Raw genomic sequence first — 15,276 nt, 5'->3', positions numbered from 1 at the left:
CACATACACAAAATTCACAAATTGATAAGAAAAGTGATAGATATGAATAGATGCCTGGGCAAGAACATAAAAGAATCCACAGAAGAAATATAAATGGCCTTTAAATGTGCAGAAATCTTTAAACTCATCTGTAATCAAAGAAAGCAACCTAAAGGCATTAATGAAAGTTTCATCAATCAAATTAATAAAGTGTATAATAAGCGGTACTCCAAAGTGGTAAGGATCTGACTAGGTGGGCTTCCTCATGCTGCAGATAAGAGTTTAAATTGTTCCAGACTTTAGAAAAGCAATTTGCTAACCTGTTTCAGAAGCCTCAAAATTAAGTGCCCATCCTTTCACATGGGAATTCCTCATTTGGGAGTATGTTCTAATAAAATAAAAATACAGAGATTCATGCGCAATGATTTTCATTCAAAACACTGTGTAATAATAGAGCATTAAAAACAGCCTAAGCACCTATCAGGAGGAGAAAAATTGATTAAATTAGGGAGGCCTTTTAATTTCTCTTGATTAATGGCTATGTGGAGTCCCAGCATCTAGACTATAATTTATCTTGAAATTTTAAAATTTCCCTCCAAATTAATTTTTCATTACTAGGTCTATTTCAGAACTGACTTAATATTAGGAAAATAAAGCTTTAAGTAGAACCATTTTGTTTTTGTTCCCCAAAATAAATATGCATTGTGAGAGCTTAAATGTTACATAGCTCTCTTAAGTAAATGATTTTAAACTGATTGCAAGGAAAATGTTACTGTTTAGTTCAATTATGGCTGTGATTGATGATACCTTGATCATGCTGGAAGGTCTTTGCCAGAGTCTACCAATAGTCTGACTACTTTTACGTGAATATTTATGTGTGTATTGTGACATTTGGGAGTATTTCCAATTATTTTTTCACCCTCAGGGCAGACAGAAATTAGCTCGGTTTAATGCCCATGAGTTTGCCACTCTGGTTATTGACATTCTCAGTGATGCCAAGAGGAGACAGCAAGGCAGTCCTCTCTCTAGTTCAAAAGGTAACTGTTTCAAAACAAATGTTTGCTTCTTTGGCCTTATAAATTTCACACAAGTGTTAGATTTACAGTTACAAGGTAATTAGAGCAGTCATCCACAGAATAGCTTAGTTAAAGCCTTATAATTTTTATTGGTTCCATGTTGTGACAGAAAGTTTACCTCTTTGAGCCTTGGTGAATTATAAATACTCAGCGTTATTAATTACTATTTAGATATATATGTAATTTTTTCCTCTTGGGTCACCTATCTTTATTTCTATAAAGTTACATCCTGAAATTAACCCAGACGTCTGATTTAAATCTTGTTAAAAAGTGTGTTCCTAAACCATCTGATTAATTTGCCCACATTTGGAGAGTAGCTCAGAGAGATGCTTAAATCTCTCTATGCAGTTTATAGTAGGCTATCTGTCTGGTTGATAACTTGCTCTGTTATCCCTATATTGCTGTGGCTATAACATTGCTTTTTCTGTCATTTTCTTTCAGTCTTTTAAATGACTAAACCCAAAAACCTTCCCAATAGTTTTTTTTTGGGGAAAAGCTTTTTTTTAAGGCCCTGGCCAAGTAGCTCAGTTAGTTAGAAGGTCGTCCCAGCACTGCAAGGTTGTGGGTTTGTTCCCCAGTCAGGGCACATACAAGAATTAGTAAGTGGCACAACAAATCAATGTTTTTCTCTCTCTCCCCCTTTCTCTCTCTAAAAATCAATAAAAATTTTTAAAAAGCGTTTTTAAAAATCCTGAAGTAAAGTTATTTGCTTCTATTGATAGACAATGTGGAGCTCATACTGAAAACAATCAATAACCAGCACAGTATTGAAAGTCAAGACAATGACCAGCCGGACTATGACAGTGTGGCATCAGATGAAGACACAGATCTGGAAACCACTGCAAGCAAGGCAAACAGGCAGAAGGTGAGGTGACACACAGAAAGGGAGACTGTGTTGTTGTTTTTTAAATCTTTCCTCCTGCAAAACTGCCTTACTTGTAAGTCACTTGAGGGCTAGCCCTGTGAAAGTGCTATGAAGGTAAAGTTGGGTTTACTGATGAGCTTGGGCCAAGCAAAGGTCAAGGAAGGTAAATAGTTTTAAAAGAGGGGGTCCTTTGTCCCTGAATGAATTGCTGAATCACATAGCCCTACTGCAGTTGTGACTTTATAAAATTTTGTGAGGAGGGACTGGCGTGTTTTATTCTTTTAACAAATGTTTACTGAGTGACTTCTCTGAATGATATGCCCCTGAATGAGGTCTAGTCCCTTTTCTGTGAGGCTGTCACTGCCTGAGAAAAGAAATAGCTGTAATAAAAGGTACTCGATGATATGTATTATAAGAAGCTCAAACAGAAGAGGGTGGGGGTTGAGAGGAGACGACTTGTTACTGAGGAGTATCGTGAGTCTTTGTAAGTGGAATGGCTCTTAACATGTCTTAAAACACGTATAGGTTTGGGCATGTAGAGAGGCAGGGAAGAGTTGTCTAGGCAGAGAGAATGAAATAAGAGGGTGTCTTGCAGGGGAAACTGGTGATGTATAGAGATAGCCTAAACAGAGTGTGACCCAAAGCTGCAGCAGAGGGCAGAGGTTACACCATGGGAGGAACATGATCAGCCACTTTGGGACCTCTGTTTTGGGAGGAGTGTTCTGGAGGGTCAGAGAGTAGAGGAAAGGAACCCAATTAGGATATTCCTAAAGAGCTGGCCAGGCCACTTCAGGGCTTGGGCTGGGAGGTCCAGATGGGAGAGAGATCACTGTAGCACAGTGTGAGCCAGGGAGAGGGCAGCAGGGGTCTGGCTGGTCCACCCTCTGCTGAATCCCCGGGACGTTTGCCTAGACCTGGCCCACAGAGGGGCTCAGCAAACATTTGAGATTGGATGAACAGGAAGATAGAATAGACAGGCCCTCGCAATAAGTTGGATGTTTGAAGGGGAGGAGATAGACTTACAGAAGATGTGTTGAGGATTTCTAGCTCACATGACTGTAGTGCTATTGGCTGGCAGATGCAGAGAATGCAGAGAGGATGGCAAGAGTCACTTGTCTGAAACACCCCTGCCAGGTTTCCCCAGTAGCACTGGGTTCACTCAGTGAAAGCGAAAGTCATGAAAGGGTCCTCTATTCGCTGATGGGCCTCCCACTCCTCCCTTCCCTGCACACCCACTCACTCTAGCTCAGCTCTGCCACTGGCTGGAACGTTCTTCCTCCAGACAGCCATGTGACTAATGTCTCACCTCCTTTAGGCTGTGGCTCACATCTCACCCACCTGAATGCTTACCCTGTCTGTCTAATTAAAATTCTCCTACCTTCAGCCCTACTTCGGCTCCCTAGCCCCTTACCCTCCTTCACGTTAGCTATTTTCCACTGCGCTTATCACCTTCTGTCATACTGTATAGTTAATTATTTTTATTTTTCCCCTTCCTCTATTTGATATAAACACCATGGAAATAAGAATTGTTATCTATTTTATTTTCGTATATATCTCAAGCCCCGAGAACACTGTCTGATGCTCAGTAAAAATCTATTGGAATGAATGAATGAATGAAAGACTGAGTAAAAAAGACAAGTGAATAACCATGGAGAGGCCGACAAGACAGGACAAATGCGCTTAGTCATTGTCAGCGCAGGTTATAGCCCCACTGCCTATTCTGTTAGAAAATACTGACTTAAATTTTTTCAAATATTATAGTAACCCCACCTTTATGTTTTATTTTTGCATTATCCTCAGAAGCCTTGATTTATCGTGATTAACTTTGCAATCCAGCTGGCATGGTCAGAATTTGAAATTCTTTAGCTGTTAGTCTTGAATGTTATCATCGTCTCAGATTGTGAACATTTTCCCCAATTTATTTTTAGAGCCTAGATTCAGATTTATCAGATGGACCAGTCACTGTGCAGGAATTTATGGAGGTCAAAAACGCTCTAGTGGCTTCTGAGGCCAAGATACAACAGCTAATGAAGGTGAATAACAACTTGAGTGACGAGCTGAGAATTATGCAGAAAAAGGTAACATGTTAATAAATGCCAGGATGATTGACGCTTTAACTCCATATATAAGGAAGAATCCCAGGCACAATGCTTGTGGTCAGAAGGAAGAAAAGCAGTTATTGTAACAGACCTCAAAAATCTCTGGGCCAAGCTGTCTTTTTGGAAGCAGTGTGTATTTGGATATTTCAGATGAAGTAGCTTTGATAAATAAATCCAGAGTACACTTCTCAATAGAAGAAACACACAACCTACTAAGTGCTTATATCAGTTGTATTAACCTTTGCACTATTCTGTGCTTCCTGGGATCCTGGATGCCACTCCATGGATGTGATTCTTCCTATTGCTCCTTCTGAAAGAATAATTATACCAGAAAGACAGAGCATATGAAAGCCCCGGACAGGTATCTGTGTTTATCAGCATTCCACACGATACCCCACCCTACGCCATGCAAGGGGTGCTGTCCCTGTTCACTCTTATTCTAAGTTGTTATTCACCCCTGCCCTGGCAGCCCTGTCCCACATCCCTGCTTTATTTTCCACCAGTACTTAACCACTAATTTATGATGTCCTCAGAGCCTAGAGCAGGGCCTGCCATAGAGCAGGTTCTCAATGAATATAAGAAAACATTTTCTTTGCACTAGTGAGAGCTGTACACTAGTAAGAAACAATCCCATTTGCTCAGCATTTTCTCGTTCACTGCTTTTTAAGAGAGTCAGAGATACATGAATATATTAATCCCTAAAAGAAGTATGGCTAATAATAGCAAGAAATATGCTTCAGATGGTGATTATATGTGTAATTCTTTGTGAGAATTCTAAGAAAAGGAAGTTGAAAAAGTCTAAATTCTGCCCAAGACTTTGTGCGTAACTGATCCCATCTTTCAGTTCTCTACAATATGAGATTTTGTACACTTCCTTTAAACAGAAACCAAACAAAGTCATTTGAAGAGTCATGCTTCAGAATCATTATCAAGAACAGAGGACATGGTGCATTTCATTTGTGGCTGGGCCTAAAGGAAACAAGAACTAACAAGGGGCCTATGGCCCTCTGCTTGTCAGAGAAGTACACTGCAGTGCACCCTGGCCTGGTATTGAGTTCTAGATCATTTGGTATTGAGTTCTAGATCATTTGTTGAGACCTTTTGAGGTAGATGGCTCTACTGCCTATAATAGAAGGGGACAAGAATGCCTGAAGATCAATCATATTTTAACCTAACACTTGTTCTGTGCCTTGCTGGCCCTGTCTAGGACTGGTGTGCAACTGTGAACAAGACAGACCAAGAGCCATAACACACAGGGCTTGCACTTCCTCTGTCTTTTCTGAAATACCTTTTGTTTACTGAATTATAGCTCGACCCATTAATTGAACTAATAATTTTGTTGAGGTGCCTTTTTCTGAAACATGCTGACTTTGCCACTGTAAATCAACTCACTAAGCATCAGCTTTTTTATTCTCTAATGCTCCTTTTAGTACTTGTAGAAATCTCTAGAGATAACCTATCTCTGAAAGCAAATGTCTTGAGCTTCTTTAAGAAGTGTAGAGTGAAATTATTTGCCATTGCTCATGAATTATTCCCTCAATTCTTAGAAAAGCTTTTGATTTCTGAAAGTATTGAATTATCTGTAACTTATCATTTCCTGTTATACTCCTTACAAACAAAAAAAGTGTGGTCTAGTTCTTACTAAGATATGCATCATTCAAATTTATCCGAGGACATCTCTCTAAATACAGAATACTAAAAATTATTAAAAATTGAGACCAGGAACTTGTGCTCATTTAAACACATGCAAGCAAGATCCAGACTGGGTGTTTCAGAGACATGAAAGTGTTAAGGTAAAGCTTCAGATTTCAAGGCCTTGTCTAAAAATCTCTAAGAGAAGGTATTTACATAGACAGGCACGTGACCAGACACCCCAGCCCTTCATTGACAGGCATGTGTCAGTTATGCTCCTCACTCTTTGGACCTTGACCGTTTCACTTGAGGATATGGATTCCCTAATACATAGTTTTGACAGGCACCTTACGCCTATCTGTATCCTGGAATGTAGGAATTTTCCGTGGCTGCTTGTCACTTTGCAGCTGTTCCTTCTTTGGAAAGGGAGTTGCAGCTCTTAAGTTATACCCTGAAAGCCTTTGTGGTGGAGAAGCAATCTATCATTCTTTAGTGGATTACTGTTCGAGAAAACTGAGAATGAGGGTATTTCTTTGGCAGAGGCAGTAAGCCAGGCTTTCACAGAAGTTTGGCACTATTAATATAAAGTACGTGGAATATGTTTGTTTAGCAAAGATGTATTGATTTTATTTTACAGTTAGGTAAAGTTTTTATATATATAGTTGACAAAGTAGCTTGATTTGTATCTGATCTTTCACATTTTAACAGTTGCTTGGAAAAGATGCTAATTAATGAAGAGGAGCAGCCACTATTGGTGTATTTTTCACAGATCGGTGCTTTATAAATAAAAATTGAAAGTAACTCCTAACACTGAATGGGTTTGCTATTGAAAAAGTAATGATCTTCTGGTGCAGATACAGTTGCTTGTGGACCTAAGCCTTGGCCCTGGTGGTCAGATTTTACAATCTCTGTCAAAGAGTAGACAGCTGAACTCACACCACACCCAGCTTGTAAAATGTCATGGAAGATGAAGGAGCACCAGAGGGAAAGGACACTGTGCAGACTGGACTCAGTTAATTGTGTTTAAAATGCCAGACGCCAAAGAGTAACATGATTCCTTGCTGATCCCTTAACTAACTCATCAAACACCATGAAGCAGCCTGCATGTGAGGAATGGAAAGAGCATTCAGGGTCTCCAAGTGACAGCCTCTAACTAAAATAGGGTGGTGCCAGGCAGATTAGAGTGTTTAAAGCTGACACCACCGTGGTCGTGATTTTGAGTGACAAAGCCAAAGGGGAGAGAGGCCACATATTCCGGCCCTGGCTGAAAGCTGATCAATCACCAAAGGGAAGCGAGTGTGCTGCGTGGAGCATTCAGATGAAGATGTTAACAGGTCAATAGGTCTTCAGTTTTCTTCGTGATATGTTAATATAGCAAACGTACTATGATTTGGTTCCTTCTATTTTTTAAAATGTGCTAAATTGTTTGGAACATCAAGAGTATTATGTAATAAAAACTTGTTGATCATGATTTTTCTTGTTGGCTTTTTGGGAAGCAGTAACTGATCTTATTTTTCATAAGCTGAATTTCACCGTCTTTCTTGCTTTGCACAGCAACTCCAGTAACTTTTGTGCTGCTTCTATGGTGTCCGCTGGCATTTTTGGCATTTGCAAATTGCTCAGGGCTCATTTGAAAAGCGAGTTACCTAAGCGATGTCTTAATGATCTCAAGCTCTTGCTACAAACAGCCTTAGGATAATCCAGAGTTCAGCTTGCCTGCAAACATTTGTCAGGTCCACCATGGCCAAATTTTAAGTTGTTAGACATTTTGTTTTTAAAAAGTCCAAACTGCAACTTTTCCACATTCAGAAATTAAGCTATTTAATATGCTTCAGGGATGAAGCAAATTAATTGCATTTCATTCATTCTAGAAGATAAAGTTCTCGTTTGTAATTGCCTTTTACTTTCAACCCAGCTAGCTGTTACTGTTTTTAGTGTTTAAAGCTAGTAGTTGTATTCATTTATTTGGTGTTTGCTTTTTTCTGCTTGCTATAGAAAAACACAGTCCCACTACCAAACATTTCTTTCAGCTTCAAACACTCCAGAGTGAAAATTCGAACCTCAGGAAACAGGCCACAACCAATATATATCAGGTGCAAACTGGTTCTGAGTATACAGACACTTCCAGCCACTCTTCCTTAAAGCGACGTCCATCTGCCCGGGGCAGTAGGCCCATGTCCATGTACGAGACGGGATCAGGTCAGAAACCATATCTCCCAATGGGAGAAGTGAACCGCCCTGAAGAGAGCAGGACGAGACTCCAGCCATTTCCCGCACACGTAAGTAACACCACTGGCGCTCCACTGTTCATTCTCTGTCCAGTCTGACTCCTGCATTCCCTCTTCTGAACCTGCCGATGCCCACGTCTCTGCTTTGCCAAACTGGGCTATGAGAGTTGTTGTGTTCGCTGTATTAACATGTTGACGGATGCTTGTGGTAACACTGCAAGCACACAACGCCATTGGCCAAAAGTTTTCCAATAAGGCTGGGGATTCTGGCTCTTGCTCAGCTCCCCTCCCTTTTCTCCCTATTGGAATTTATTTTTTTAATATAACAAACTTTCTTCCCCACTTCTAAAAACAAAAAACAAATAGTTAAGGTCTCCACTAGAAGTAAGTGCCTCCATCTTTGAGGCAGGCCAGACAGGTACATGCCCCTTTATGAACTGGAGCCCTTAGAATTCAAGGGAGCAGGTGGAGCAGGTGGCATCTGTGGTCTGGACACACAGGGTAGGTCTAGAAGCTTCTGGGCCTCCACAGCTTCTGCACTTGTGGTCAGCGTGCCTGCTTAGCTTCTGCATCCCCTTCTCCCCATTGTGGAGAAAGCAGTACTTTGTCATTTCATAAGAATGAGGTGTGAAAACTGTACTTCGATTTTACAAGTGTTGTATTCCAAATATTGTGTTCTGTAACAGGCTGCTAACATCTTTTACAGTGGGATAAGTATTGTGTTTTGAGGGTTTCAAGTAATCTATTTCTTTCAGATTGATTTATTTTTAAAATCTGTTTTGACAAAATGTTACAGATGTTTTGAACTTTTGTGATGTTTTTCTGAGAGTAGTATTTATGTTTTTTAATGTCACAGTTATTTTTCAGTCAAATTTTGTAAGAATTTCCAAAAAATTCTCAGAGTAAATTAAAAGTAAAAGATGTGTATGGTCTGGTAAATTAAACCCTAGTTTAATTTTGTCCAGTTTTAGTGTGGTAAAATTAGTGTTGTTATATTGTAATTGGGAGTCCATTACTTCAACTTTTTAAGTTGTTTGGGTTAAACATCCTAAAGCAGTTGATTTGATACATTTGGTGTAATGGGAATGTCATTGAACTAAGTTTTAAGAACCTTATTTTTTTTATAACTGAAGCCAAAATGTAGGAAAAGCAACCTTTATTAGTTTTCATAGTGTATTTTTAAATTTTAGAAACATTTAGAATGTAAGAATGTCCTATTATTGAAAAAGTTTTATGTCTACTAAAAAGTAGATTGATAACATATACCAACTTTTAATCATTCATGTAGTTTCTCATTTCATATTATCTCGATTAAAAAACAAATACTTGTTTAAGGCTATTTTTTTAAAAACTATCAGCAAATTTGATAAATTATGTTAGGTATTTTTCCTTATAGAAAAATAGTCTTATAAATTCTGAGTAATTTCTGGAAGCCATTTCATTAAGGGATTTAACATAAACATGTCTGAGCATCTGTCATCAGCTAGCATGGCAGTCAGCCCCCTGTCAGAAATTTTAGCACTGATCTTACGCGGTGAGTAGCTCTTTAGGACTCTTACTGGGAAACCGGGGCTGAAGCCAGGGTAGGTGGTAGGTAGGGTTTTTGTTGTTTGTATTTTCCCGAGCGTTTCTTTTTTCCCCTTTCAGATCGGGAGGAGTGCACTTGTGACCTCCTCTTCATCTCTGCCTTCCTTCCCCTCCACACTTTCCTGGTCCAGGGACGAAAGCACCCGAAGGGTTAAGTACACTCTGAATGGTCTGCTCTGTGGAGGAGGGCCAGTGCTCCTGGGCGCTTTGTGTTTCTGGCCCTCCTGTCCCTCTGTTAACTGCCCTTCTTTCCTGCATGAGGCAGCGCTTTCTCTCTGGGTGTGTCACAAGCCCAGCAGCATGCACGGACACACATGCACACACGTCTATAGGATGTGGCCTCCCTTTTGTCTAACCCACGTTACTCTTGTTTCATGTACTATTTAACAAAGTCTGCAGTTCACCCTATAACATTTATTCTGAGCACACTCTTGTTTTAAACAATCAGAAAATTAGCTGGCTGCTGGTTAAATATTGTAGTAGGGCACATCTATCAAATTTCTTTAGTTATCAGATTAAAACTAGTATATTTGGGCTGACTGAAACACTAGAACTTCATGCTTTTTTATTTTTTTTAACCTTTTAACATACTTTGTCAACACCATACTTGACAAACCAAGGTCTTGCGGTCCCTGCGACTCATGTAAGCATTGCAACACATAGCAGTATTGGAAGGGTTGGTGGCTGTTAGTATGAAGCTGTTCACCTTATTAGTTGGTCAAGTCCAACTTTCTGATGTATAATTTGGGTTCCCAGTAACAGTACATGATTCAGGTAAACTCCTTTTAAAATAGCCAAGGCAACAAGTATTTAATTAAGCACCTTCTCCATACCCAGGCTTTTGGTAAGTCAGTGAAAAGGTCCTAGGGACTTAGGTGACATCTCTGCTCCCAAAGGCCCTGTCAGTTTAATAAATACTTGCATGCCTGAAGAGGACTTGATGGCAAGCTGGGACATACGTAAAAAGAGCATAAGCCTTGAAGACCTCAGGCTGTGGGTGTGGGACTATCTTTGTAGACACGGTGGGATTTGCACTTGGCCTTTGTCCATTCCCTGCACATAAGTAGAAACGATGAGTTGTTCTTTTCCACTGCCAGTGCCTTACAGCACCCCGAGGCCCTTTGGGGTTCTTCTCTGCAGTTTTGAAGCAGTCTATTAAAAATAATTCTAGATATATGTATGATACCTCAAGTCGTCTGAGCAGTTCTAAAATGGAACTGCAGGATTTTTTATTACAATATTTCAGTTAAACTAGGGGGCAGTTAATAGAAATGAAATATCTCATTTGAAATTTTATTACAAGTCAAGTAAACTTTTGTCCACTGCGAAATAAAAAAAAACACCACACAAAATAAAACTTTTTTTTGGTAGTTTTGAGAATCATTGCAAGGACTGCTTGCTGAAATGGAGTTTTATACAAGATTAACAATTAAGTCATTTAAACTGATAATCCTAAAGCATGATAAACTCAAGCTTTATCATGAATTTAGGTTTTTATGGCATGTCTGTATTAAAAAAAGTTACAAATCTATTAAATAAACTGAACCAGCACCAGCTATACAGTAACTTTTCTATTAACAGCTTTGAGAGAGCAGCACTTTTAACTAATGGATCTTACCTCTGCATGTTTACAGTAATTTTCACAAAATTAAATCCTGGCTAACTTGAAATCCTGTACATATGTTTTTGTCAACAATGATGAAGGACTTAATTCGTAAGTAACTGATTTCCTGGATGGTTACTGCTATCCATTGTTTTCAGTACTGGAGAAACATTTCCTGAGTATTTTTATTAGAGATACGAGTTATTACTCTTTTAAAATGTTTAAATGAACCTTAGTATTTTTGATCATTGTGGGACTAGTGCATTTGATTTGTATTTATCAAATCTATGTCAAGGAAGGCAAAAAGATCCATTGTAAAAATGTGGGATTTTCTGGGCTTAATTCTATTTTCTAGATTTTTCCACTGGAGCAGCTCTGGGTGAATTTTCCAGAATAATTATTAAATGCAAGTTTTTTACATTAAATGTACATATATGTATGTGTGTGTGTATAAAAACTGAAGGAAAAATTTAAAGATTGGTCAAATATTCCCTGTGAAAGGTAAGATGGGTTTTTGTTTCTGAGTTCATCTCTCAAAGAGCCTGGTTTTGCTGTTCCCTGCACTGGACAGTGCCTGCCTTTGGTTTTCCATCTAGACTTCCAGTAGCCAGTAACTTACTGATTGGTTCATAAAATAAGGCAGCAAGTGAAATGAACTGCTTGCTTATAGGAGACATAAACAAAGGAATCTTAAAAGTTATAGTCAGTTTTACAGAACTTAAACTTTCCATATAGCTCCAAGCCAACACTTTTCATCATCAGATGCCAGATGAATCTGAGTGGGTAAAGGATGAATTTTAGGAGCCCAGCACAAGTGTCTTATATTAAGGTAGCTAGGACCAAGTAGAACATTTGGGGAGAATGTGAAATACCTCAGCAGACAGAGAAAGAGAGGCCATGAGGACAGTAACAAAATGTGATGTGAATAAGGAGTCTGCCCACCTGGGGGCTGGCTGCCTTGCCTGCCCACATAAGGGCCTTCAGAGGGCCTGGCAGCAATACCAATAAGGAGCAAATAATTCGATTTTATGTAGATTGTTCTTAAACTGACTTTATTTTTAATCCTCACCTGAGGATATTTTTTCCATTGCTTTTCAGAGAGAGTGGAAGGGAGAGAGAGAGAGAAACATTGATGTGAGAGAGACACATCCATTGGTTGCCTCCCACTCGAGCCTCCACCCGGGCTGGGGATCAAGCCTGCAACCGAGGTATGTGCCCTTGGCGAGAATCAAACCCAGGACCCTTCGGTCTGCAGGCCAATGCTGTAGCCACTGACCCAAACTGGCTAGGGCTAAACTGACTTACTCTAAAGTAGCCACTCTTGTATGAAACTATAGTGTCTCCAGATATTTAAACAAGGCTCTTAATTTTCAGTTGACCCTTGAACAACATGGGGGTTAGGGGCACCAACCAGCCCTGCATTCAAAAATCCGCTTATAACTTAAGTTGGCCCTTTGCACATGCAGACGTCCAACCACTGGTTAACCCTTGAACAATGTGGGTTTGAACTGTGTGGGTCCTTTGAATTGTGCAGGTCATTTGAAATAAAAATTGCGTGGCCCTGGCCTGGTAGCTCAGTTGGTTGGAGCATTGTCCCCATATGCCAAGGTTGCAGGTTCGATCCTTGGTCAGGGTATGTACAAGAATCAACCAATGAATGCATGAATCATTGGAACAACAAATTGATGTTTCTTTCTCTCTCAAAAAAAAAAAAATCAGTAAATTAAAAAAATATATATATACTGAGGGAAACCCATTTTTATTAGACACTCCAGAACTAACATAGTTCCCTTCAAGGGAATATGGTCCCCTTCAAGTTTTGTCACCCTGGAAGACCCTATGCTTAGCAGTGCTGCCATTTGTTCAACACATTTTTAGCATTCCTCTTTTAATCTGTGTCCCATTTTTGAATCTCCACAGTTGCCTCAAATCTTTATATTTTAAGGGTTAGGTGTTTTGGGAAACAGATAAAGAGTTGGAAACCAAGTGTCACACTGGGTTAATCCATTTTGGTTCACAAACAACATGTGGCAATAAATTAACAATACTGGTTTTTTGGTGTGGCTCATACAAACCATCTCTGAGGTAGTTCTTGGAGAGCCATATGTGTTTTGAGCAGTGGTGATCTTCAGAACCCCAGGCATGGAATATTGGAAGTAGCAGGAGACCTGGATTCTCGGCCTGTTTTTCTACCGACTCTGTGGCCTTGGGTGTATAATTTTCTCATGGGCCCTTCATTTTCTCATCTGGTGTTAGACTAGGTCATCTGCAGGCAGTTTCCAGTGCTGAAGGTCTATGGGTGTTTGTGGGTGTGTTGCCTTGTATGTCTGTGTTAGTTCGTACTAAGGATCTGTTTATGGAGTAGCCACTGAGCTAAGAAGAAATGGTGCAAAAGAGGAAAGAAAGCATTTCTGGATCCACTATTCATCTTTTACTAAATTTTCAATAAAGGATTGGCTCCTGTCCCAAATGAGATCTGGGCCATGAAGGCCATGTAGCCTAACAGGTAATGATTCCTGGGGAAGGCTCCCAAGAAGTGTCTTGTGCTCTAAACCAATGGGGGTCGCCTTTCCTCTCTTGTAGGCGTCCAGACTGGAGAAGCAGAACAGCACACCTGAAAGTGACTATGACAACACTCCCAACGACACGGACCCAGATGATCTGGGGTACAGCTGCAGGAAGGATGTACTGGGGGTTGGGCTCTTAAATCAGAGATCTAGCAGGCTGTAGTTCACCATCTGCACCCCTTTTCTCTGTTTTCAGCCCCATAAATTCTTAAAATATTGTGTTATAAGTTCATAGTTCAACATCTCATCTCATTGCCATAGGGGCCTTTTTTTCTCTTTTACCAGCACATTATTTGTCTCTGAGTCTCTGTAATGTGCTTCAAATCAGTACTTCACTTTAAGTCGCTATTGGGCGTGTTCTGCATTTTTACCCCATGGGACTGGCTCAATTAGGGATGGCTTTATAACAACACATCCTCCCCATTCCAGTTATTCCAGCCCCGTGGTAAATGAAATAGCCTCCAATGTGAGCTGCGGCTGCTTGTTGATGAAACAGCCTTACCGTGGGTCTCCTGCCAGACAGGATGAAGGAAACCACAGAAGCAGCCTGCTCTTGTGTTCAGCAAGTGCACATGCAGTGGCTTCAAGAAGCGGAGAAGAAGGGGATAAGCACCTGCTGCATTTAGCCTCTTTAATGTTCACAGGTCAAGCAGGAAGGGAAGGCAGAGGAGTATGGTGTGGCAAGGTGATGGCTCAGTACCAGATATGGCAGAACCCCCCACGGCCCCAAGCCCAATTCTCCCCAGCACCGAAGACGTCATCCGGAAAACTGAGCAGATCACCAAAAACATCCAGGAACTCTTAAGAGCAGCCCAAGAAAATAAACATGACAGGTAAGGGGGCTTGACAGTCCTGCCTGGGAGAATGTACATGCTCTGGAAGAGCTGCTGCTGCAGTTAGGAACAGGGATGTTTGCAATGTCTTGATTTTAAAGGTTTTTGAAAATTTCAGGTTTACGTAACAGGCTTAAGAACAAATTTGTAAATTGAGTGTTTTTTTTTTTTTAACATGGTATTTTCAATCTTCTGATGAAATACTCTGAAAATACACGTCTCTAGGAATAGAATTGCTGTATAGTTGGGGCAGCAATATTCCTCGTTCTAGATGGAGAAGGGAGAGAAGCTACCTGAGAACTTTTTTCTTCCTGGCACTGCTGCTCCCTGTGACCTCCTTAGCTAGGGAAAAGTTTGCTGACATAAAAGGCATTCTGAAATGAATCTGATTTCTTATGTCTCCCACGTGTGCATGTGCTTGTGTGTATATGTGTGTAAACGTCTAAGAAACAAGCAGTTTACCAATAAAAGTTGATCAGATCACCATTCGAATAACTGCTCACTGTGAGCAGAGCCACATAAGCAGTCACTTCTTAGCAGAGGAAGGGACTGGCTCACATTCTCACTCGTCCTTTTCTCCTCAGAGAGCTTCAGGCAAGTTGTTAGCTGTCCTGGGAGACATCCTAGCTTCACGTGGCTGGCCTGGTCTAGACACTCATGAAACATGGTTTAATGTCATCCCATTGAGTTTGGTCAGAGAAAACAACAGTTCGGTCAAAACCCAAGAACAATCTCATTATTTTCATTAGGTCAGCAAACTTTAGGGCCCTGAGTGACGAAATGCTCTTTTTGCACAAACAAAAATTG

The 15,276-nt window shown here is 40.2% G+C and overlaps 1 protein-coding gene across 8 annotated transcripts in view; it reads left to right on the top strand.

Moving 5' to 3' along the window:
* Positions 1 to 15,276, top strand: part of GIT2 (GIT ArfGAP 2) — a 42,611-nt gene that overhangs the window by 20,506 nt on the left and 6,829 nt on the right. For 3 of the 8 annotated variants that reach the window (XM_087828427.1, XM_016201571.2, XM_087828429.1), the window contains 7 exons: positions 905 to 1,016; positions 1,778 to 1,920; positions 3,849 to 3,998; positions 7,682 to 7,930; positions 9,527 to 9,616; positions 13,653 to 13,735; positions 14,281 to 14,469. In XM_087828427.1, coding sequence (XP_087684553.1) covers positions 905 to 1,016; positions 1,778 to 1,920; positions 3,849 to 3,998; positions 7,682 to 7,930; positions 9,527 to 9,616; positions 13,653 to 13,735; positions 14,281 to 14,469 — 1,016 coding nt within the window. Of the gene's footprint in view, positions 1 to 904; positions 1,017 to 1,777; positions 1,921 to 3,848; positions 3,999 to 6,359; positions 7,642 to 7,681; positions 7,931 to 9,526; positions 9,617 to 13,652; positions 13,736 to 14,280; positions 14,470 to 15,276 lie in introns of those variants that run through there. The other 5 variants (XM_016201572.2, XM_087828428.1, XM_016201569.2 and 2 more) reach the window with 4 other exon arrangements.

This window comes from Miniopterus natalensis, chromosome 20 (assembly GCF_054644295.1).
Source record: "Miniopterus natalensis isolate mMinNat1 chromosome 20, mMinNat1.hap1, whole genome shotgun sequence".
In the NCBI taxonomy this organism is placed as follows: domain Eukaryota; kingdom Metazoa; phylum Chordata; class Mammalia; order Chiroptera; family Miniopteridae; genus Miniopterus; species Miniopterus natalensis.
This window is presented reverse-complemented; position numbering and strand designations above follow the sequence as displayed.